Below are 24,663 nucleotides of genomic sequence, written 5' to 3'. Positions count from 1 at the left end.
TAGGTGTATTGCTGTGCCGAGCTCAATTTCCCATCTGGGTTTTCCTCAAATTCCCTTATTTGTTGTCAATTATTTCTCATCAGGTCTCATAGATGATAAAAAAAACAATTTTACTGTGTCATTCCTTGTAAACTCATGTGGGTTGTCTTTAGAAAGGGCTAAACATGCATCTCAGAGGGTAAATTTTGAGACTTCTGAGAGACCAAACTTGGTTCTTAATCTTCTCAAGAACCATGGATTCACCAATGCCCAGATCTCTAAAGTTGTCAAGGCTGAGCCATATTTGCTTTTGTCAGATCCTGAGAAGACCCTTCTGCCCAAATTTGAGTTTTTGGGTTCTATTGGGCTTTCGGACGCGGAATGTGCTAACATAATCTCAGGTTGTCCATCTGTACTGGGTAGAAGCATTAAGAATCATCTTATGCCCATGTATGATTTCTTCAAGAGTATAGTTGTTAGGGATGAAAAAGTTGTTAAAACTTTCAAGCTAGCTCGCCGGGGTCTTTCTCAGGATGTACAAAAGAATCTTGCTCCCAACTTGGCAATTTTAAGAGAAATTGGAGTGCCTCAGTCTTCCATCTGTCTCTTATTGAGTTGTTTTCCTTCTACAGCATTCCTTAGGCATGCTAAGTTTGAAGAGATTGTCAAGGAGGTAACAAATTTAGGATTCAACCCCGAAAAATCGGCTTTTATCCATGCAATTCATGTACTTGCTTCATTAAGAAAAGTGAACTGGGAGCACAGGTTTGAGGTGTATCAGAGGTGGGGTTGGTCCAAGGATCGGACTCTCTTTGCATTCAAAAAGCATCCGGGTTGTATGTGTTTAACTGAAGAGAGGATCACGAAAGCAATGGACTTCCTTGTGAATAGAATGGGTTGGCCTTCAGAACATATTTCCAGAAATCCAATAGTTTTACTTTTCAGCTTGGAGAAGAGAACTATACCTCGGTGCTCAGTTTTTCAGATTTTGTTATCCAAGGGGTTGATCAGGAAAGATTCGGCACTATTCACTATCTTAAAACCAAAGGAGAAAGACTTCTTGGAGAACTATGTGACGAAATTTCAGCAAAATATCCCTCAACTGTTGGAGGTCTATCAAGGAAAGTCAGATCTTCTGGATCTAGGAATTGGATCAGAGAGAATTTCTGAAATTAAACCATTGTAGGATGTTCATTTTTGAAATCAAAGTACTTGTTTCTTTCATGTTTTTCGCTATTTTTAGATTTAATGAATGATTTATCTACATTACATTACCTACTAGTGCACTTCTACTTTGAGCCATCCAACAAGAATATTGACATGGGTTTTGGGATTTGGTTTGGCACATTGGCAGCGAAGTAGTACTACAAGATGTCTTAAGTTTACAAAGCTTGATTTAGAAGATAGTTGCATTTTATAGTTTCTATATAGTATTTATTGCTCAAACTATTTGTTGCTGCATGCCCCACTTGTTCACTTGGTTACAGTTCGATGTGAATGGATGAGCAAAATGGCAGTTTGCAATGGTACTTTATTGCAGGACTGTTTCATGCCTTCTTTAGTGTCCGATAACAGGCCCTCTTTTTATAGGCTGCTACTTTAGATGAAATAAACTCATTTAATTGGATTATCATATCATCCTCCATTGATGTGCCATTGCAGTACTACTCTCCTTTTCCTCTCTTTCATTGCTCATATTCTTGTGTGTGTCAACATAGGTAAAAGCTTGAGTCTTAGGTGCATTGTTGTTCAATCAACTCCCAGGATGGGGCTTTGCCGTGAAACAAACACTTTGTTGTTACCAGTTCGGTTATATTGAGTTCATGTTCAAGATCTAACATCTTTGTTGGTATTCATAGAAAGCACTCTCCGAATCCATGCATCAAACACAGAAATTTTGTAGCCAAGGCTCAAGGAACATACGAGATAAGATAAATCACTACTAGATCCAAAAGTTTAAACTAATAGAAAAGAATGAACTTAATAATTATTATTTAACACTTCCTTCATCTTTGGACAGAGACTCAAATAAGTGACCAGTGAAATTTTCTCACTTTCAAATGAGAGGTAAAGTGGAGTTAGGGTTCCAACTTTAGACCATTTGGTCCAATACTATGAAAAATTATTACTAATTCAAAAGATTTAAGACAATAAAAAATTATGAATCTAATCGCTTAACCATTATTTTCTAAGAGTCCACTTAAATTATGCAAAAGAAAATATGAAATTGATTTCATTGTTAGGGGGGGACTTATATATGGTCTTTGAATAGATTGGGTAAATAAAGTAATCTAAATCCAGTGAACCTTATTGTGGCTGGGTAATTGCCCTAAAAGAATTGAAATTATGATTGGAGTGAGCCCCATTGTTCTTGGTTTATTGTCAAGAAGAAAGCAAAATTAAAAGTTATAACTTGGAAACTAGCAACCATATACAACTCCAAATCGATGTACCATATATGTTCCAGTTCAATATGCTTTTCCTCAAACTCACAAGCAACTACTAAGTCATTCAGTGTTATGTAACATTGTAACCACCAAAGCATGCATGCTGGAGGATTCACTCACCAGTCACCACAGAGCAAAATCCAAGCAATACAAATGAAATTGACATGAACGTAACACCAATATACTTGACTTTTTAGTTTGCCACAATAGAATACAATTCCCCCAAGGCAATCTTTTTTTCTTTTGCTCAGTCCACTTTGAACCTTTGAGGCCATCTATACGTCTTTGTGGCCTTTTTGTTGTGTAACTTAAGTACTTAACAAGAAGAAACAAAGTTTCTTTTCTTCAAAAACTATTCCAAAACATTACCTCACCATCTTGAAATTCATGAAATTGGAATTTGAATATGGTGCCTAGGGAGAAGGGGGGGGGGGGGGGGGGGGGGGGGGGGGGGGTGGTGTCATGGTTTTGGAGTAACTAAAGCTCATAGTCGGTCTTAGACCTAGACCATTTAGGTCATGGAATAAGGCCCCCTCGTCCCAAGCCTCTAAAGTCTAACCACTAGGTTGCCCCCTAATGGGTGTGGTAAAGTTCCATTTTTAATGATAAAAGAAAACTCAAAAACCATATGCATGAGTTCTCAATTCAAGAAAACTACTTTCAGCTCTACCTATGCACAAATTCACAACTGCTTACTGCTTAAGCCATGTGTCACGAGTTGGAGTCCATAATCTGGCTATCAATTTCCTCTCCTAAATCCAGCAACAGCAGGAGTCTTGTGCACTACATATGACGTTTTTTACCTTTAGCTCTATCTGCTTTAGAATGACTTGTTAGAGAACTCAAGATTGTCTACAGACTCCATTTATTTGAAATATTGTAACAGATCTAATGTAGGGCAATTAGATGACATTCCAAGGTGAATACTGCCCTGTGTGTGTTGCCCTGAGCAAATAGCACAGACCACATTTAGCACTTAGAGAGTTGCAAACTAAATTAAAGCCATCTAAGTACTCATGTCCCATCTAACAAGAAGACTCCCAATTTTTCTCTCTTTTTTTTTTCCTGTACAAAAGAAGTTAATAGTAGGCACAACTACACTATTAGTTCTTGAAGTTTACCTACTAAGATCTTTTAGTCCCTGAAATTTCAACTGAGCGCTATTAGTCCCTAAAGTTTCAAAACTAAGCACAATTGGTCACTCTACTAACTTCCATTAGTTTTTTTGCTTATGTGTCTAATAGAAAAATGAGTTGGCATATTTTTAATGATGTGGCAACATTATTTAGGGGAGCAGACTATATGCAATTGCTTAACATGCAATTCCTGCAATATGTATGAGATTGCACAATAAAAATAAGACATGTCAAAAATTGCCTTATAAACAAGTACAAAGCCAGCTCAGCAATTACTATTGAACCAAAACACATTTCACGTTATTCTGTAATTCTCCCACACTGGTTAGATCCAGTCGCCGTTGCCAACTTCCATACTTCAACTTCACACTATCCGGTTATGGCACTCTCCACGAAATACTTGACCTGAACCTTCAAACTCAAAGACCCAAAAAAGACAAAGCAAAGAAACTTTCATTTTGTTTGCAAATTGAATCAACCACGAAGTACAAGACATATAGGGGACTTGATCTATAGATGCACGAGGTGGAGACAAAGTTTCCTGTGATAACAAAAGGCAATGGTGAACACCAATTAAGGGAATAATGGGGACCTCACCTTGTCCAACGTCCATATCAAAGGTCCCCAATAATATGTACAACGTATTAATTGGATCAAATCCAGTTTCCCTATAACTCAATGCCCATTCAGCCACATGAGAACAAGTTTGCTCCAGAAACTTAATTTTTTAAATGTTCACGGCAAGAGCTCTGTTCCAGGTATTGCATGTATGTAGAACTATGTAGGTTATTAGAATTGGCTGCGCTTCAATGTACGGAGATCTAGTTTGTGAACCTCCTTAATAGTCTTGCGGTCTCTGAAGATCTGACATGGATTTCACTAGAAGTTACAAAGAGATAGAGAGAATGAGAGGAAATGAAAAGACAAAGAGGGGTAAATGGAGAGGAGAGATGTTTAAGATTTTTTAATTAAAAAATATTGTCACATCATTAAAAGTATGCCAACTCATATTTCTGTTAGCTATATAAGCAAAAAAACTAACAAAAGTTAGTGGAGGGACTAATTGTGCTTAGTTTAGAAACTTTAAGGACCAATAGTACTCAATTGAAACTTTAGGAACTAAAAGCGCTTAATAGGTAAATTTCAGGGATTAATAATGTAATTTCGCCTAAATAGTAACACACAAGATTTATTGACTTCTAAATTTCTAATAAAAAAAATCATCAAATCTATGTCAAAGTTTTACATTTGAGATTGTTGTATTGGAAATTACATACACATGTGAAAATGGTATGAGATAACGCAAATCCCATATCCAATAAATCTAAAATGCAAAACCTTGCAACCATGAGAGTCAAAGGCAAGAATAACATTATATTGGAGTCAAAAAGTTAAAACAGTTCAGTTCCACATACCTTCTTAGATTGAATTTCGACATCCAAAAGATCCAATTTAGTTTGATACATGCTCAACAATTGAGGAACATTGTCCTGAAATTTTATAACAAACTTCTCCAAAAAGAGCTTCTCATTAGGTAGTAAGAAAGTCGCTAAGCTTAAATCACTCTTGATCAAATTCTTGGCTAACAAAATTTGAACAACTGAACACCTAGGGATAATCCTCTTCTCCAAGTAAATTCAAAACCACAGGATTCAAAAGAATATCCGTTGATGGCTGTCCCAATTTGTTCACAACGAAGTTCATTACTTTTGTGATCTTCTCATCCGATAAAAGCATAAAATTTGGAAACCTTCTAAACGCTAAGAGAGTGTCCTCCTTAGACCAACCCCACCTCCTAAAAATCTCAAATTTATATTCCCACGTTGGCTTTTTTATTGACAAAACCACTAAGATTGCTTGCACAAATGCAAATTTTGAAGGATCAAAACCCATTTCCTTAACCTCCTGGACAGCTTTCACAAACTTACTAAGCTTAATGAATGCAACAGACGGAGAACGAATCACCAAGAAAGAGATGGTGGATGGAGGTGCTCCAACTTCTCTCAAAAGTGCAATATTTGGAACCATAGTCTTTGTTCCATTACTTAACAAAGCCCTTTGAGAGCGCCCTAAAGCTGTAATGACTTTCTCATTCTCAAAAAGCAGACTCTTGAGGAAATCATAGCAGGGAATAAGATTGTTCTTTAAGCTCCTTCTCAGCATGTCAGGATTCAAACTAAGGATTCTAGGGAGGTCAGACTCTGAAACCCCTATAGAGCGCAAAAACTCGAATTTGGGCAAAAGGGTATTCTCAGGATGAGATAAAAGCAACAGTGGGATTTTTGTGACGAGTTTGGTGATTTGGGTGTCATTGAATCCACTCTCTTTAAGAAGATTAAGCACTAAGTCTGGTTTATCTGGGTTTTCAAAGTGTACCTTATGGGATGCTAAAAGAGCAGATTTTGGTGACAACCCACATGAGTTTATGAGATAAGACACTGTAAAAGAATGTCTTTGAGCTTCATTTTGTTGTTTTGGTTTAGATAAACCTAATGAAGAAAATGATTTGATGCTAAAGAAAGCAGTTTTCTGAAGAAGACCCAATAGAAATTGGGTCCTCCTATTCCTATGTGTGATAAAAAGTAGCTGTCTTGAAGAGAGAAAAGCAAACAGAATTGACTCACTCACCGAGTTTGGCTGAATCAGCTTCAACTGGGCGGTATTGATGGTCTGATTAATCCTTCAGGCTCAGGGGTCAATGGCCTCTAACACTGAGCTATGCGGATTGCGGGAAACTGAATCAGAGAACTGATTGAGAAAGTGAGAGAATTGAGAGTTAAGACTTTCGTCCGAGGGTTTAAGGTTGTTCTTTGAAAATATGCGTAGAAATTCGTACGATTAAAAGTTGGCGCGGAGAAAGTTGTAATATTATATAAAAATTGAAAATTGTTATTTGGAAATATATACCAAATATCTTTGGAATTAGTTTGATATGATATATTTAAACTTTTAGAATATAATTTAACTAATAATTTATACATTGAATAAAATGTTTAAATTTCAGCAAAAAAAAGTTCAAAAAAAAAATGTTTAGAAAATTAATCAAACTCTTCTTTTTTAAAGGCATAAAACATCAATGCACAATCCACATAGCCCACCCAACCTAGGTAGTTAATTAGATAATATATATATATATATATATATTTGTTGGTGATCTTATAAAAAATTATCTTACAATCTTGTATCGTAAAAAATTATATATAATTTTACTATAAATATATTATTTTGTCAATAAATTACAAAGAATAATTTGATAACTTATGAATTTATTTTAAAAATTACACGATCTAATTTCAAGTCCATATTAGTATATTTTTATATGTACATATATATATAATTATCTAAAACACTTGTGTTTCCTTCTTTATTAATATTATCACAATCCATTTTTTCCTATCTTATCAATATTGAAGTCGTCTCATTAAATTAGTAAAACATTTTTAACCCACCCCAAAAAAGGACAGGACTTCAACAAGGCACCCATGATCCAACTTCACCCCTCCCCCCATTGACATCTTAATGTTGAGAGTGATTAATTTAAGGGGTTTAAAATGAAGTTTTCACTTAATTTAATTACATGAGCAATGAGAAAATAAAAATAAACCTTACAACATAAGTTTACTAAATAATGAAAATTACACAAATTGTTTGAATTGAATTAAATTATAGAGTTTTGATTCTATATACAATCTAAAAAATAAATACATGGATTTTTTTCTAATTACATATGAATCAATAATAAAAATATTTAAAAAATAGAAAAGAAAATTATATCAACAGGACCCAATATACATCTCATTGACTAAGGTCGATATATAAATCACCAAGTGGGAAGATATTAGGCACTTATCCCACCCAACCTAAATTAATCTCGTAGGATATAATCGATGGTGATCAACAACAAGTAGTCTTCGTCCATAATGGTCATCCAAGATCAGTAACATCCAAAACAACCTTTAGAAAGGAGAAAGGAGAAATATGCACCACAAACATAAAATATGGATGTCCAAGCGTATCACCAATCATCCAAAGAGAATCTTACCGTCTAAGGAGAACCAGGTCATCCATACCACGAGAAGGTATGAACAACTAATAAATTTCTGAGTGTTTCCACAATCTCAAATGGTTAGACCACTAACCCTTATCTTGGAACGTGGGTGAATTCCCCGAAATTTGCTCCACTCTCCCTACTAAATCCACGTATCTCCCACGATGTTAGTGGCGCCTAACAGGTAGACTCACTCCAAACTCTTTATAAAAAGGACCAAGCCTCATCAAACCAAGGTACGCACTATTATTCATCCACTCACTACCCCTGTGTTCTAGAGAGAAAATTGACTTAATCATTGGAAAGTCCTTACCCGGGTCACGTCAGTCACCTTTGATAGTCACTTTCTTCCTCTTTAGGTCATCCAACCATCATTGAAACACGGAATATTCAACTTACTAATTTTCGTGAATCATCAATAATAATCATAATATGAACAAGCTCATGTATCCCATCATTTAATCGCATAATAAAGATATAAAATAGGAACTTAGCCAAATAACTCAATCCACAAGATATATTCACCTAACTTTCATAAACATGGATTTGAAAAAAGCTTAGGGGCGGCAAATTTTCCTGTGATTTTTTTCTCCTAAAAGGGAAAAATGCATTATTTACAAAACAACTAGAGTTTTTTTTTTTTTTTTGGTTGAAAAACTCAAAATAACTAGATTATATATACATTACATAGGCAAAACTTGTAATTTAAATTAAAAATTAAAAAGACTATGCCTTATTTTGTTACATTGTAATTAAAAGAAAATGCTTATATATAATAAAATGTTTTGTTGCATTATTTTATAATTGTATTCATTAAGAGATAACAATAGACCAATTAGTTCAACTAACACCTCTTCGTCTTTTTAATAGAGACTTCCACACCTTTCTCAAAAATAAAATAAAACAATAGAGACTTCCAAACCCTCAAAGGTTCAAATCCTCCACCTCACAACTTTCAAATTAAAATAAATAAAACTATAGAGAAATTAGCACCAATTTCATTTATTATGGGGGTGATTTGAAACCTCTTGTATCAACTCTCAAGCATAGTTTCTAGCAACACCCATCAAAATTCTAGGAGAGAGATGCAAAATAAGTTCATCTTCACACAGCTTAACAATCTCATCCTTTGGAAGCGTAACCATAACCACCCTGCCCAAAGGACCATCATATGATGGAGCTCGAAAAATCAAAACCTGTCCTATTCCAATCACTGGCTCCACATAATAAGAAACTCGAATTGGTTCAAACCCCCCAACAAAATCCACAGAATATGGTTCCACAGTCTCTAAGCTAGCACAAATGAGATCACAGTTATTCATTAATGGATGTGATTGACTATCATTATGTTCAAGCCACTCAATCAAATCCATTATTCCTTCATTATCCATTTTCTCCAGGGCCTCTCCTATAACCTTAGTAGCTTGTGAGAAATTATGTTCTTCCAAGCCATTTGAATGAACTTTGTTATAAACCATGCAGTTGCCAAAAAACCCTTTATCTAAGCCCAAAATTTTTCTCTGATCCAAACACAAGGACATGTTCACTAGTCCATTCAAACCTTTCACCTTGCTAATACAGATCCATAAAAGCCCAGCTAGGGCCTCAAAAGGTGATGATGGGTTAGGCTTGTTGGGTGCAGAAGTGGGTTGAACCATGTCCATGCAAGCTTGCACCATGTGGTCAGAAAATGAGAGAGTTATGGTTGTGTGAGTGTCATTTGCATCTAAAAATGGAGTAGAATTCTCAATAGAAAACTTGTAGTGGTTAATTAAGTCAGTGTAGGGCTTGTGGTTGGAAGTTTTGTTAATGGGTCTTCTTGGAGGCAATGGGTGGAAGAAAGGAGGAGAAACCATTTTTTGACCCAAGGTTTTGTCAGCCCAAGCCTTGAGGAACATGGTGGCACAAATGGGGTCTGCAAGGAGATGAAAGCAACTGAGGCCTATTGCTACTCCACCTTCTTCAAACTCTGTTATCTGGAAACAAAAAGCAATGTTAATTATAAATATGAAATTTGATATCACATAAAAGATCTGAACTGAAAATCTTGTTCCAACAAAAATAATTGTGTTATAAATTTGAAATAATACTATGCACCTAATTATTTCAAATCCACATATTAATAATATTTAAATCCATTCATGGGTTTTATAATAGACAAAAGAAAAAAATTGTACTTTTGCATACCTTATTTAAACCATTTGAACTAAAAAATTTAAGACTAAATCCTTCTCTTCAGTACATAATTTTTTTTTTCATTGTAGTCCTCTATTTGATTATAAAGTGAGAATAAATTGAAATACTATCCTGAAATTATCGAAATGAGTGTTAGAATAATAGTTAAGTGATAAAATTATTTCCTAAAATATTTGACAAAAATATGAAGTAATAGGTACCTGGACATAAAATGTTGACCAAAAATATGGCTTGTGAATCATGGCTTCCCAATACACAAGCTTAAGCTCCTTCTCTCTATCTACACTTTTTAGCCAATCCTCCACACTCCCCTTGGCCCTTGCTTCCACCATTCTCACTCCAGCATCATTACACTTGATCATCCAATTCCCTTTCTCATTCCTTATTAACCTTCCAGTCACTTTTGGAAAATGTGTAAGCATTTCTGAGAGAGACTCTCTAAGACTTACTGTGATCTCTCCAGCCTCTTTTTCTCCCCAAGACTTACAGTAGTATACAATCCTAATGTGATTCTTCTCCATTAGGTGGTCAAGGACCGAAAAAGAGTGGCACTTTCCTGGTTGGGTTGGTTTGGTACTTACCACAGTTCTTTTGCAAATATATGTGATCTCTGCCATTGTTAAGAAGTATTAGAGAACAATTGTGTTGTACGATTTTGGTTTCTTTGTGAACTTTTATATGGTAAGAGATGTGAGGCTGAAGGGTCTATTTGTGTGGTTACCAGAAACAAAACAACCATTGTATTTTTTGGGGAAAATGAGATTCTCATGAACCATGAAGCTTTTGGTATTTCGTCTACGTTTCATAAGCCTCAGAAGGCTATTCATTTGAATTACCAATTAAATTTTTGGAGTTAAAAAAAAGGCTCAAACAATAACTCAAATTACCCAAAAAAGGCTCAAATGGCAAACTGAATATTGAACCGCATACTTAATTATACTTAATGGTAGATTATAGGACTAGAAATAAATCTCCAAGACGATAATTGAGTGAAAAACAGAGAGACATATATGTAATACTAATATATGTGAGTGTTATGAACAAAACATCAGTTGGGAATTTTATCAAACACTGTGCATGGAAATAGGAACAAAAGCAAAAAGTTTTGTATGGAAGCCCGTCAGACAGCCATGCGACCATCCCAACTGGGCCAGGCCCAGTTGAGAACGATCATCTACAGATTGGTGCCTCAATCAGAAGCACCAAAGACCGTTAATCACGCTCTGATCGCACGGCCATGATTCATCCACCGGGTTTAGGTCCTGTCTCCTTTGTGATCAAGGATACAGAGGTACGATCCTATAGAACAGATCCTGTTCAAGTAAGGTCGTGACCAAATAAGCTGAAGCCAGTGTTATAACGTGAAGTCTTGCTAACTATCTAGTCGATATGGGACAAGCTCGCTTCGGTTACAAAATCATACTACTTGCTTATTGACAAAACTACCCCTTTACATGTTCCCACTTCATTCTTTGCTGTCTACGCAAGGACAAAAACGCCCCTCAAGTTCCCTGGACCACACAACTTTTAAGGGAGTGTTTGATAGAGTAGTTTGAATAATGTTGTTTGTATCTTTTTGAAATACGTGTGGGTAAAAAAATGCATAAAAATACATGAAATGTTGTTTGAAAACTGAAAACATATTACTAAAATGCTCTACCAAACGGGCTCTAAATCTTTTTATTTTTTTCTATTGCATGGATAGCCCTTAAATCTTGTGGGGGGGGGGGGGGGGGTGTTTGGTAGGAGTATTTAAATAACAGTTTTTGTTATTTAACAACACAACATGAATTTTCACAATACTTTTTTATACACACGTATTTCTAAAAAACTTAAATAATTGAACAACATTACCAAATGGGTCCTTAATTACTTGGGATCCATGACAAAATTAAAAAAAAAATCACAAAATAAAAAAATAATAATAAAATACCCATTAACTTGGTCTAAATAAGGACTAAAGAAAATAACCCAATTAAAGTAGTAGTTTTGTATATTAGATACAATGTCTAATGGTGTTGTAATATCCAATATTGTATTAAGTGTGCATTTGACATTTGATTATAAGCTATTTTTTTATAATTGATAAATTGGGTTTTTATCAATTATTTAAACATGTGTTTTCAATAAATTATTGCAATATATAATACGCTTAAACTATATTCAAATTTTCCAAATTCATCAAAATCAATCAAACTAAAAAAAATTAAAATAAGTGTAATAAAATAAAGAGCAAGACTTAGGTACAGTACTTAGATGCTGTTCCTTAGGTTCCTCTTTTAAAATTCTGTCATGTGGATTTTTTTTCATGGGATGGAAGTGTATTTTTTAGTTAAATAGTAATATGACCGAATCTTAAGAGGAGAACCTAAGAAATAACACTTAAGGAACTGTACCTAAATTTTGTACTAAAATAAATTATCAACCAAATAACTTGTGGGAGCAATTTGAATACTCTAAATTACAAAAATTTATTAACGCTCTGTTTGTTTCGATATCGAGTTTTTCAGTGCTTAGTAACATTAAAAAAAATTAAAGGAAAACTATATTTGGTTAATGGAAAAACCTATTAAATTTTTTTGGAAAATAATCATATCTCATACCATGCTAAATATAAGAAGTTTCTTATAAATTTAAAAAAAAAAAAAAAAAAAAAAAAAAAAAAAAAAAAAAAAAGTAGAAAGCAATATAGAAACTATAGTCAACTGAAAACTATATTTCAGTTTTTAGAGATTTTTTTTGTTAAAACTTTTGGAAACCAATTATATCACACGTCAAGCTAAATAAAGAAAATTATGAACCAATATGGAAACTATTGAAAACAACCTAATCTCATTTTTAAGGTTATTACCAAATATATGCAATAAAATAAAAAACTTAAAAAAAAAAAAAAAGAATTAATTTTTTTTATAGAATGTTAGGATATGTTTGGTAACTGGTTTTTCCTCTTATTTTCTGTTTCCAAAAACAATTTTCTATTTTTGAGACTAAAAAACTTGTTTGGCAATCCAAAATGAATAGAAAACAAAAATTGTTTTCAAAACTCAATTTGTGAAGGAAATTGAAAATATAGAAAATGCTGTTTTTAGTTTCTAATTTTTAAAAGTCAATGAAAATACACATTTAATTTAATGAATCTGTCTTATTTAATAAGTTATCATTAGAGTTCAAATCGTAGTAACAATATATTTTAGTATTTTCTATTTTTTTCTTCAAAAAACTATTTTTTTTTTATTTCAACTAACCAAACATGTTTTTTATTTTAAAAATACAAGAAAATTGTTATTTCTTTATATTCCCAAAAACAAGTTTTTGAAAATAGAAAACAAAAACTATTACCAAACATAACCTTAATGTTGAGTTTTTCGGTGTTTAATAGCATTAAAAAAATTTAAAGGAAAACTATATTTGGTTGATGGAAAAACCTATTGAATTTTTTTGTAAAACAGTTGTATCTCATGCCACGCTATATATAAGAAGTTTCTTATTAAAAAAAAAAAAAAAATAAAAAAATAAAAAAAAAAAAGTTAGAAAGCAATATGTAAACAATAAGCAACAAAAAACTATATTTTCAGTTTTTAGAGATTGTTTTTTGTTAAAACTTTTGGAAACCAACTATATCACAAGCCAAGCAAAATAAAGGAAGTTATAAACCAAGATGGAAACCATTAAAAGCAATCTATAATCTCATTTTTAAGGTTATTACCAAATATAGAAAATTAAAAAAAAAAGTTGAAAAAAGAACTAATTTTTTATATATAAAATGTTTTAATGTTGAGTTTTTTAGTGTTTAATAGCATTAAAAAAAATTAAAGGAAAACTATATTTGGTTGATGGAAAAGAGTACAAACTATTTTACAATATTTTTACAAACGGCTAATATGGTTTTAGTGATTTTCCAATAATTATTGGTAAACATAAATGTGATATTAATAGCGGATCCATATTAGAACTAATAAGAATTTGCTACATCAATAGTTTTTAAAAATATTGTAAAATAGTTAATTTGTGGTTGTAGCATTACTTTTTTTGTTAAAACTTTTGAAAACCAACTGTATCACACGCCAAGCTAAATAAAAAAAAGTTATGAATCAATATGGAAACTATTGAAAACAACCTAATCTCATTTTTAAGGTTATTACCAAATATAGAAAAATATTTATAAAAAAAGACTAAAAGAAATACAGCTAGCAAACTAAGAGACAGCCAAAAGGCACCTGTTTAAGGTAAAAATGCACAGCCAAAACCGTTTTAAGGTAAATTCCCAATAAGATTCTGAATCTGTGCTGTCAAAGTGTCCAAGATTCATGCCCTGAATTTTGCCGTGAAAATTGTCCACATGCATACTTGAACTCTCCACCTTCTCTTATTTATAATCACACAAATCTCAATTGCAATCTTCATAGACTTCAAACCTTCAAAGGTAATGGTTGTTTTCTTTTCTTTTTTTCAATCTCTCTTTTTCTTTAATCTATTGAAGGGTAGTTTTTTTTTTTTTTTTTTCTCCCTTTGTTGCTTCCCCACTCTCTTTTGTGAATATTATTGCATTTTGTTGACTATTTGGACTCATGAGTTATCCAAAATTTTATCTTTTATGATGATTATAATTTGGAGTTCTTGTCACAATCTGAATTTGGTTTCAACTCTTATAATATGATGGAGAAATTTTGCCAATTTCCAACTTGTCTTGAATTTATTCTTGAGCCTAACATCCACGAGATTTGTACAACTTATCACCAGAGAAAATAATTGCTTGTGTTTTTATTCACAAAGTAGAAAGTTCAATCTCATGCACCCATTAGACAATTGGTCCTAGTAATAGACCATATTACTCCTTGGTCCTCTCATAATGAACTTATTTATGTGTCTCATATTTGCTTTCATGTATTTTCTTCTTAATTTTTCACTTTGACACTTGCAGGAGTTCAGCATCAAGTTATTTGTCAATTGTCATCTTGGTTGTAAGCATGGCCATCACTGCAACAAAGATGGCTCTTATTGTGGGTACACTTGGTGTGATCTCTTTCATATTTGGAATTTTTGCCGAGACTAAGAAGGTATTTGTATCTCCCTTATATCTCGAAGACACCAAAACACATTGTTAACATGTTAATTAAATTTTATTGTATTGTTTAGTAGATTTTTTCCAATTAATTGCTACTATTTGTCTGTTTCCTTACACAATGTTTTTTTTTTTTTTTTAATTTTTGATTTTAAAAAAATTTCATTTATAATACTTGCCTGAATATTACCTTGAGAAATTCAATTTGTAGTGCTAAGTTAAATCAAATGCATGCCTTTTTTTTTTCTTCTTTTAAATTGATATTAATTTCTTTGATTTTTGTTTTGTTGGGCTTTGATAGCCTGCAGGTGGCACCCCAATTGCCGGGAAAGATGTCATCATTTGCAAGTACCCATCAAGTCCCACAGTTGTTTTGGGTTATCTCTCATTTTTGTTTCTTTTGGCTTCTACCGTGGTTGGCTACTTGTCACTCTTTCACCCTTACCAAAGAAAATCAGTTCCAAATTCTGTTCTGTTCAAAAGCACCAACTTCACCATCTTCTTTAATGTTGCTTTGTAAGTATAAATTCTTTACCTAGTCTCAAAAGTCATTCTATGCTACTCTTGTTGTGTTTTCTAATTAAAAATAAATGTAGGAACACAACATTCTTTATAGCTACTGATATGGTTTGTTTGATTGGTGCATAATAACAAAAATAGTATTAGCAATCAACTCACATGAAAATGATTTTGTTGCTCTAATCTCTTATGTAAAAAGTTGCATTCCTAATATTACTCGCAGATTAAAACTAATGATGGTAAAATTTTGCACTCAGGTTTACAACTGGATTAGGGGCAACCTTTCTATTATGGCCAACTTTAACAGAGCAATTTCACCTGTCCCGCAATGTCCATCGCAACCTCAAAACAGATTGCCCCACGGCTAAAACAGGCCTCCTTGGTGGTGGTGCTTTTGTGTCTTTGGATGCATCTCTCTTCTGGTTGGTTGCTCTTATGTTAGCTATCAATGCAAGAGAGGATTTCTTAGAAGATGCACAAGAGGAACCTGTTAAGAGTGGAAACAGCCACACTATCATAACTAATATATGACTATGTATAATGTGGGTGTGTGAGTGACGCTTCTTCAATCACTTGTCCAAGGATCAAATGTCATTGGTGGGTGCATTTCTACAAGGGCGATTTTTGTATAGCAAGCAACCTGGTGCTTGACTGCTTGGAGTTTTCATTGTAAATATCATTTTTCTGTTTGCTTATTTTGTTTTCACTGCTTTTGAATATTGTTCTTCACTGCTTTTGAATATTGTTCTTCACAGCTCGAATGGAATGTGGAATGGTATTGTTTCAACTTACAACAAACCAGGTTTAATTTTTACGCTACATTGAGTTTCAAATAAGAGTAATTTGTGTGTTAATTCACTTTATCATCCTTAACTATAGGATACACTTCAATTCTTGTAAACCTTAAAATAGACTAATGTCTCTTACTTGAGTTATTGTAAATTAGCGAACTATCCCCTATTTTTACCAATTTTTTATAGATTTAAATTTTTTAATACAAAGTGTAATTTGTTAGAAATATGTGTTTTTGTCGTATTAAATCTCCAGAATGCCCTTTGATAACATAATTTAACAAAAAAGAGTGAAATCACTACTTACAAATAGCTTAAAACAATAAAAAGAAATGAAAAATTCTTGCTGCCAAATCTATTTAGCGCAAAAAATAAATAAAAAAAAATCCAGAAAACAACACATTACTCTTATTCCAAATCATATTACTCTTTCCTATCAATAAATCTTTCAATGATATTACAACTCCAATTGGTGTTTCCTATTAACAGTTACCATCAACCTCTACAACTGACATAGGATTCTCCCAGTTAAATAATCTTTCGTCTGTTTTTTTTTTTTTAATATTTTTTTTATATAAAACAAAGATATTACTAATTGAAACAAAAATTATACTCTGGTTATATTCTTTGTGTGACGCATGAATGTATTACTATTTTACTAGTTTAAGACCCATGCGTTGCACAGTTTTAGATATAAACTCATAAAACGTATAATTTTATTAAAATAAATAATAGCTAAATGAATTATTAATTTGTAATTGAATGTAAAAATCATGCTACATGTGCGTGTATATTTTTCCAATCAAAATGCCCCAATAAAAACATAAGTTAGTGTAACATCAACTCAATGATATTTACATAAGTCTAAAAATAAAAATATAACTAATGTTGTTAAAGGTCTAAAGAACCATTAAATAATTATAATCGTATATAAATAAATATAATCACCCCAAAAACACTTATTATAACCATATATAAATATAATCACTCCAAAAGCATTATACATTATAAAAGTTAAATAGTATTATTTAAAAGCCAAAAATATATATTTGTGAACTTACTTTCAAATCTGAACATATAGATCTATCTTTCTAATTCTAACTATATCATGAAATTGTTTGTAACTCTAAGTAATGGCGCTAATAATAGAGATATCATTGTTCATTCATAATCAATCTTCTTTTCAATCTTGCAAGTTTTGTTATTTCAACATTGTTCAACTATTTAACCCAAAAAATATATGTGACAAACAACTATAATATACACAACCAAACCAAACTAACTATACATATTATTTGGAAGACAAATTAAGTGCATGTAAAGTGTAAAAAATACTTGCATGTAGGTCGGTGGTGGTGGTGGTGGTGTCTTATCCCTGTCTAGTTATTTCAATTGTTGGTTTGGTAGTTAGAAGTTAGTACATGCATAGCAGTTAATAATTAGCAAATCAATTTGAATTTTTTTTTTAAAACCAATACCTTGAAAAGAATTTAGTGGAGTTTAAATCATGTTAATAAATTAATTTAACTGTCTATTCAAAATATTTTAAAATCACGTTAATAAAAAGTTATTGATAAAGTCATAAAGCTATATATTATCAGTAAACGTTTCTTAGGCTAATTCATAAAATTTAATACTAAGAATATAGTCAAACTTATTCATAATTTAAAATTAAGAAACTAACAAAAATCATAAATTAAGATATAAATGTAGAAAAAGAACAAAGAATATACCTATTTGTATCCTCTATCACTTTGAGAAATGAAAGTGTAGTAAGTGCGAGTATGTAACGAAAACTTGAACTAATTATTGCAGAAGATAACAAATGAGTACAAAAGTTAATATTATGAATTGGGTTAATCTATCTATCAATTTCTAATGTGGAATTCATGAATTTAAGTACTTGTGTGAGAAGTTTTTATTAAATTTTTTTGAAGTTAAAGAAAAATAACTTAAATAAAATGAAAAAAATAATAATGAAGAAAGAATGCAAACCTGCATTGTCATAGGATTTAAGCATTCACATATTAGAGTAAGCTTATATATAGAGGTAGAATTCCATTTGATATAGAATTTAAATCCTATTGAAATTAAGATTTTTAATTTAATCAATGTGTTCGTTGCTATCCCATGAAAAAAGTAGGGGAAAAAAAAAAGTCAAATACGTCTATAATTAAAGATGTTATTAGGAGTGGTTTCAATGAAGTGTATACCTCCTCTCTATATAGTGCTTCTTGGTTAGCACCCATTGTTACTCACTGGTAGGGCAGGTTATCAGATGAGGAAAAGGAGAGCATTGGTGGGGAGGTCTCGGTGGAAGAAATAAAATTTGCCTTGTGGCCTCTCAAGGCTTTCAAGGCCCCGGGCCCAGATGGGTTACATGCGAGTTTCTTTCACAGATTTTGGTTGATTGTTGGCAATTCAGTGATTGATATGGTCAAAAAGGTGTTTGTAGAGAGAAAAGTGTCAGAGTTCTTGAATAGGACTCACATTGTTCTTATTCCAAAGATTCACGGTCCGGAGACTCTAGGTAACTACAGGCCAATTAGTTTACGCAATACAATTTATAAAGTGATCACAAAGATTATTGTTGCTAGATTAAGGCCTCATTTGGAGAAGATTATTTTCCCTCTCCAAACAACCATTGTTCCGGGAAGGAAAGGCAATGATAATGCAATCATAGTGCAAGAGATTATTCACACTCTGAGCAAAAAAAAAAAGGGGAAAGTAGGATATATGGCTCTAAAAATTGATTTGGAGAAGACATATGATAAGCTTGAGTGGAGCTTTATTAGAGAGATGCTAATTAGAGCCAATTTGCCAGCAAATTTAATTGATATCATTATGAGTTGTGTATCCACAGTCTCAACTTCAATTTTGGTCAATGGTGAAGCTTTAGAGCCAATTTATCCTTCAAGGGGGATTAGGCAAGGAGATCCTTTATCCCCGTATCTATTTATCCTCTGTATGGACTACCTCGGTCAACTTATACTTGAAAAATGTGAGGCTAAGTTGTGGCAGCCTGTGAAGGCATCCCAAAGTGGTCCTGCGTTTTCACATTGTTCTTTGCGGACGACTTAATGTTATTCGGGAAGGCAGATGGGCTGAATTGCTCCACTATCAGAGATGTCCTTAATGATTTTTGATTGATGTCAGGGCAATCAGTGAGTATCACTAAGTCAAGAGCTTTTTTTTCTCCAAATGTAGATAGAGATACAAGAGAGTCGTTATGCGATATACTTGGGTTTGCATCCACTCCGTCACTTGGTAAATATCTTGGATTTCCCATTAAGCATACGGGTACATCATCCCATGATTTCAATTACATTTTGGAGAGGGTCAAACAAAAGCTAGCGGGGTGGAAAGCAAATATGCTCTCATTAGCTAGTCGGGCTGTCTTAATTCAAGCTTCATCGGCATCCATTCCATCCTATGTTATGCAGGGCACCTATCTTCCAGGAAGAATATTGGATGGCATTGATCGGGTTAACAGAAATTTCCTATGGGGCTCATCGAAAACTTCGAAGAAAGTTCATTGGGTTGGGTGGCATAAAGTTACAAAGCCTAAAGAGGATGGTAGGTTGGGATTACAGGAAGCCAAGGGCAGAAATACTGCACTTCTTGCAAAATTGAATTGGAATCTTCACACAAAAGAAGGTGCATTATGGGCTCAAGTTCTTAAACGAAAGTATTGCAGCAGTAGAAGAATCAGTGCAGCCAACTCTGACCGATTGCCTTGTTCCCAGATCTGGAGGGCCATTAAAAAGGGTAGGGAGACCTTTGATAAAGGTAGTATGTGGGTGATTGATAGGTACAGTAAACTCAATTTTTGGCTGGGTAATTGGACTCGTAAAGGCCCTCTACGGCAGATGATCCATGGCCCGCTAACACAAGAAGCAAGTCAATGGGAGGTTAAAGACCTTTTGACAGATGCAGGTTGGGATTGGATCAGATTACCTTTCGATCTTCCTATTGATATTAAATCGGTCATTCAAGCTGTTCCAATGTCCATAGTTGGTGGAGGGAAGGATAGGTTAGCTTGGGTAGGTAATGCTAGAGGAATGTTTGACCTTAAGAGTGCTTATTCACTTGTCAGGGAAGCTGATTCTATGCAACCTTTTAACACTAGCTGGATTTGGAAATCTGAGACACTACCTAAGATTAAAACTTTCTTATGGAGGTGTGTTCACAATAGCATTGGTGTCAAGTATTGCCTTGCAAAGAGGGGAATGGTGGTTGATGAAGGATGTCCCATCTGCCAAAGGGAACCGGAAACCATATTGCATGCTTTCAGAGATTGTCAGAGAGCCAAACAGGTATGGATTCAGTTGGGAGTTAAGCAAACAAATAGAGATTTCTGGATGAGCAATTTATAGGAATGGCTTCAATCAAATGGGAAAGTTCAGAGTAGCTATGTTCAAGGGAAGCCACCATGGCGAATTACTTTTAACTTTGCGGTTTGGAGTTTGTGGAAAAGTAGGAATTTGTTTATGTTCCAAAGGAAAAGTCCAAATCCAAGTCTACCTTCTGAAATCTATAATCAAGCACTGGAGTTTCTGTATTATGTGAGCTCACCTAGAAATCCAGTTCAAAGAGTCAATAGAAGAATTAGGTGGGAGAAACCTCCAGCAGGTTGGAAGAAACTGAACACGGATGGGTCTTCTATGAGCTGTATGGAGCGGGCTGGTTGTGGGGGCATCATCAGAGATGAACATGGTAGCTGGGTGGCGGGTTTCACCAGGCATATTGGATCAACAAATAGCTTTGTTGCTGAACTTTGGGGACTGAGGGATGGTTTGATACTCTGCTGTAACATGAATATTTCTTGCCTTATTGTTGAGATTGATGCAAAAATGGTGGTAGACGTTCTAAAGAATTCTAACCATATAAACTTTATAATTTCACCCATATTGGAGGACTGTAGGCTTTTGGCGTCCAGATTTCATCAGATTCAGTTCAGCCACTGTTACCGCAAGGCCAACTGGTGTGCTGACATGTTAGCCAAAATAGGCGCTGAGCAAGAGGTTGAGTTTATTTTGTTATCAAGTCCGCCTGTGGACTTGTTTAAGGTCTTGGAGGATGATTGTAATGGAGTTTTCTCCAACAGGATTTGTACTAACGCTATTATTTGAGTTTAATGTTAAGTCTGGTTTACCAAAAAAAAATATATATATATATATATATTGATAGGGGAGCAGAAAATTAGTCTAACTCCGGTTCGTCCAAAGTGGTCGTCCAGACCCAATTGAGCAAGTTCGACCTAGAATCACCCCAGAAGAAGTAAAAGTGTTCATGGACAATAATACTACTCTTGATCAGTGAAGTCTCCCATGGACGATAAAGTCGTCCATGATGAAGGTCGTCCATGGACGACCTTCAGATGTCCATGGACGACCAAACAGTCCTCCACCAGATGGACGAATACGCAACACTTAGAACTTTTAACTCTTTGTAGCGGTCACTAAACCCGCAACTATCCCAACGAATCCATCAAATAAGTTAACTTCCGTTAGCGGTTACAATTTTAGTAGCCATTGAGGAAGTTAACTCCGGACTCGTTGGCTTCCACAAATCTTGGGGAGGTTATTGGACAAATAACCGTCCCCAGGATCCCTATATAAAGGACCGGTCTGAACCCGATAGAGGTAAGAACTTTTCTGAGACATTACTCACAAATACTTGGAACTCCCTTCTCTGCGAGACTAACTTCCTCATAGGGGAGGGTTTGGCCGGTATTCTCCAGTCTCCTCTTTGACTGTTTGTTTCTTGTAGGCCTTCCACCATTTCAGTAGCCCACCGAAACCAGATCATCCACCTTACTGATTCGGAGCGATATCAGTTGGCGCCGTCTGTGGGGAAGAGATTGTTTTGCAACTTTCTTTTCTGCGACAAAGGTTAGGATGGTCAGGACCAGGTCGAGGGCTACTAGCCCAGGCCGTTAGGGAAGCAGAGGCGCTTCAAGTGATCCCCAACGCGATCGCCAATCCGCACCAGTCATGCAGACATCATCTGTTCAACATGTGCAATCTATGGCGGCTGCAATGGCGAAGTTGACTCGCCAAAACCAAGAGTTAAGAATGGAGATCAATCAGAGAAGACAAACACGTGAGGAACGTGAAGGACAAACACAAGGTCATGGCGATAGAGAAAATCCTGAGATTGGAAGTTAGTTAAGAGGCACCACTTCACGGACGGTACCACACTTGAAAGAAGAAATGGACCAAATGAAGAGAGTCATGGAGGAAATGAAAGAGAACATGAGGAGGACGAATCCTATAGAAGATTTGGTCCACAGAACCGACTCTCCCTTTACGGCTTCCATCAACGGTCATCCTCTACCATCAAAATTCAAACTGCCTTCCCTGAATTCGTACGACGGAACGCGTGACCCGTTTGACCACATTGCTACTTTCAAGACAACTATGCACCTTCAAGGGGTCCCTGATGAAATCATGTGTAGAGCCTTCCCTACCACCCTTAAAGGCCTGGCGCGAGTTTGGTTAAGCAAAATACCTCCAAGTTCTGTAGGTTCTTTCGAAGAGTTAAGCAAACTGTTTGTTAACAACTTCATCGGGGGACAAAGACACAAGCGTTCTTCGTCCAGCTTGTTGACCATAGAGCAAGGGGAGAATGAAAGCCTGCGGTCATTCATCACTCGCTTCAACAGAGAAGCCCTTAGTGTGGATGAGGTGGACGACAAGCTTCTACTGGCAGCCTTCCACAATGGGATTAATTCTGATTTATTTATCCACAAGCTATATGAGAAGGAGCCTTAAACTATGGCTGAGCTTGTCCATTCGGCTCAGAACTTCATGAATACAGAAGATGCGATCATAGCCAAGAAGAGGAAAAGAGCTGAAAGGATGGAAGCACATCCAGCACGCCACTCAGAACAAGGCCCTCGTCCAAAGAAGGGACGGACGGAAGATAAGAAGGAACGAGATAACAGGAAGACGGGTCCTTTGGGAAGAAGCCAGAACTATACACCCCCGAATGCTCCACTTGATCAGGTGCTCATGCAAATCAAAGGCGACCCTTCCCTAAAATGGCCAGAGAAGATGAAGGGAGATCCCAATAAGCGCAATAAGAGTAAATATTGTTGCTTCCACAGGGACCATGGGCATGACACGGATGAATGTTATGACCTGAAGCAACAGATTGAGAATCTTATTAGACAAGGAAAGCTGAGGCACTTCGTTGGAAGGGATTATAGAGATGAGAAGTTGAAAGGAAAAATGGAGGAATCGTCCCGGCCCCCACTAGGAAAGATAAGGATTATCGTTGGAGGAAACTCGATGGGGCAATCTTCCAAGTCGAAGAAGACATATCTCAAAGTGGTGCAAAACGTCCAGCTCTCTGGACGATCACCAAGGACGAGATCAAGGGACAAGCCGGCCATTTCCTTCACCAACGAAGATGCTGAGAGGATCCATCACCCGCATGACGATGCGATTGTCATTACTCTGCTTATTGCAGATTATACAACCAGGAGAGTGTTAGTTGACAATGGAAACTCAGCGGACATATTGTACTACCCTGCCTTCCAACAGATGAGGCTTGGGCGGGATCAACTTCGTCCAGTTTGCTCACCACTGATAGGGTTCGTAGGAATGAAGGTGCAGCCCGTAGGCACCATTACATTACCAGTAGTGGTAGGGTCATACCCGCAGCAGATAACTAGGGAAGTCAATTTCCTCGTGGTGGACTGTTCGTCTTCATACAATGCCATTATTGGAAGACCAACTCTGAACAGTTGGAAGGCGATAACATCTACCTACCATCTATCAGTCAAATTCCCTACGGAGTATGGGATAGGGCAAGCACAAGGAGATCAGTTGGCAGCTAGAGAATGCTACTTAGCCATGATGGCTTTGGACGAACAGGTGCAGACAATGAGCATCGAGGAAATAAGGGTTATTGCAGAGCCCACAGAGGTATTGGAAGATGTTCTTTTGCAAGAAGATGATCCCGAGAAATTCACCAGAATTTGAACAGGTATGAAGGAGAAGGCAAGAAAAGACCTCATCCAGTTCCTGAGAAAGAGTATCGACGTTTTTGCATGGAGTCATGACGACATGTCAGGAATTGACCCAAGTGTGATCACTCATCGATTAAATGTGTACCCCTTTTTTAAGCCTGTTCGTCAGAAGAAGAGGGTATTCACTCCTGAGTGGGATAAGGCGATCAAGGAAGAGGTTCAGAAACTGACCACGACACAGTTCATTAAGGAAGTCTATTACCCGGATTGGTTAGCCAATGTGGTGATGGTGAAGAAAGCAAATGGAAAGTGGAGAATGTGCGTAGATTTCACTGACTTGAACAAGGCATGTCTCAAGGATAGTTATCCTTTGCCACGCATTGATCAATTGGTGGACTCTACGGCTGGCCATCAGTTGCTGAGCTTCATGGATGCCTTCTCAGGATATAATCAGATCAAGATGGATGAAGCTGATCAGGAAAAAACTTCTTTCATTACCAGCCAAGG

General features: G+C 35.3%; 6 protein-coding genes and 1 non-coding gene across 8 annotated transcripts in view; 3 read left to right on the top strand and 4 right to left on the bottom strand.

Moving 5' to 3' along the window:
• LOC126710306 (uncharacterized) overlaps positions 1-1,253 on the top strand; it is a 31,017-nt gene extending 29,764 nt beyond the window's left edge. The window contains exon 2 of one of the 2 annotated variants that reach the window (XM_050410714.1): positions 4-1,253. In XM_050410714.1, coding sequence (XP_050266671.1) covers positions 4-1,165 — 1,162 coding nt within the window. In that variant the 3' untranslated portion in view covers positions 1,166-1,253. The remainder of the gene's footprint in view (positions 1-3) is intronic. The other variant, XM_050410713.1, reaches the window with a different exon arrangement.
• Positions 1-6,377, bottom strand: part of LOC126710304 (transcription termination factor MTERF9, chloroplastic-like) — a 32,305-nt gene extending 25,928 nt beyond the window's left edge. Inside the window, exon 1 of the mRNA XM_050410712.1 lies at positions 5,939-6,377. The gene's annotated coding sequence lies outside the window, so the exon portion shown is untranslated. The remainder of the gene's footprint in view (positions 1-5,938) is intronic.
• Positions 5,171-5,725, bottom strand: LOC126708221 (uncharacterized). The gene has a single exon (XM_050408023.1). It carries the CDS (start codon positions 5,723-5,725, stop codon positions 5,171-5,173), a length of 555 nt encoding a protein of 184 aa, XP_050263980.1.
• Positions 6,378-8,650: 2,273 nt separating the features above from the next.
• On the bottom strand, positions 8,651-10,429 carry LOC126709710 (protein ECERIFERUM 26-like). The gene is made up of 2 exons (XM_050410038.1): positions 10,007-10,429; positions 8,651-9,586 (listed from the first exon to the last, which is right to left on the bottom strand). The coding sequence occupies exons 1-2, from the start codon at positions 10,421-10,423 to the stop codon at positions 8,651-8,653; spliced, it is 1,353 nt and encodes a 450-aa protein (XP_050265995.1). The 5' UTR covers positions 10,424-10,429.
• Positions 10,430-10,920: 491 nt separating this feature from the next.
• LOC126710676 (small nucleolar RNA U3) lies at positions 10,921-11,137 on the bottom strand. The gene has a single exon (XR_007649725.1). It is a non-coding gene; the product is annotated as a small nucleolar RNA U3 (small nucleolar RNA).
• A 3,622-nt stretch (positions 11,138-14,759) lies between these two features.
• On the top strand, positions 14,760-16,181 carry LOC126709876 (uncharacterized). The gene is made up of 3 exons (XM_050410241.1): positions 14,760-14,863; positions 15,170-15,384; positions 15,645-16,181. The coding sequence occupies exons 1-3, from the start codon at positions 14,774-14,776 to the stop codon at positions 15,916-15,918; spliced, it is 579 nt and encodes a 192-aa protein (XP_050266198.1). The 5' UTR covers positions 14,760-14,773; the 3' UTR covers positions 15,919-16,181.
• Positions 16,182-22,957: 6,776 nt separating this feature from the next.
• On the top strand, positions 22,958-24,169 carry LOC126708220 (uncharacterized). The gene has a single exon (XM_050408022.1). The coding sequence runs from the start codon at positions 22,958-22,960 to the stop codon at positions 24,167-24,169; it is 1,212 nt and encodes a 403-aa protein (XP_050263979.1).
• Positions 24,170-24,663: the final 494 nt, after the last annotated feature.

The sequence above is a fragment of the Quercus robur genome, chromosome 12 (assembly GCF_932294415.1).
Source record: "Quercus robur chromosome 12, dhQueRobu3.1, whole genome shotgun sequence".
Lineage (NCBI taxonomy): Eukaryota > Viridiplantae > Streptophyta > Magnoliopsida > Fagales > Fagaceae > Quercus > Quercus robur.
This window is presented reverse-complemented; position numbering and strand designations above follow the sequence as displayed.

Excerpts from the sequence above, each read along its gene's own strand:
- LOC126709710 (XM_050410038.1), bottom strand. The coding sequence starts at position 10,423 with ATGGCAGAGATCACATATATTTGCAAAAGAACTGTGGTAAGTACCAAA. Across the intron at positions 9,587-10,006 it reads GGTCAACATTTTATGTCCAG|ATAACAGAGTTTGAAGAAGG; the intron begins GTACCTATTACT and ends TTTTGTTTCCAG.
- LOC126709876 (XM_050410241.1), top strand. The coding sequence starts at position 14,774 with ATGGCCATCACTGCAACAAAGATGGCTCTTATTGTGGGTACACTTGGT. Across the intron at positions 14,864-15,169 it reads TTTTTGCCGAGACTAAGAAG|CCTGCAGGTGGCACCCCAAT; the intron begins GTATTTGTATCT and ends GGGCTTTGATAG. Across the intron at positions 15,385-15,644 it reads ATCTTCTTTAATGTTGCTTT|GTTTACAACTGGATTAGGGG; the intron begins GTAAGTATAAAT and ends TTTTGCACTCAG.
- LOC126708221 (XM_050408023.1), bottom strand. The coding sequence starts at position 5,725 with ATGCTGAGAAGGAGCTTAAAGAACAATCTTATTCCCTGCTATGATTTC.
- LOC126708220 (XM_050408022.1), top strand. The coding sequence starts at position 22,958 with ATGGCTGAGCTTGTCCATTCGGCTCAGAACTTCATGAATACAGAAGAT.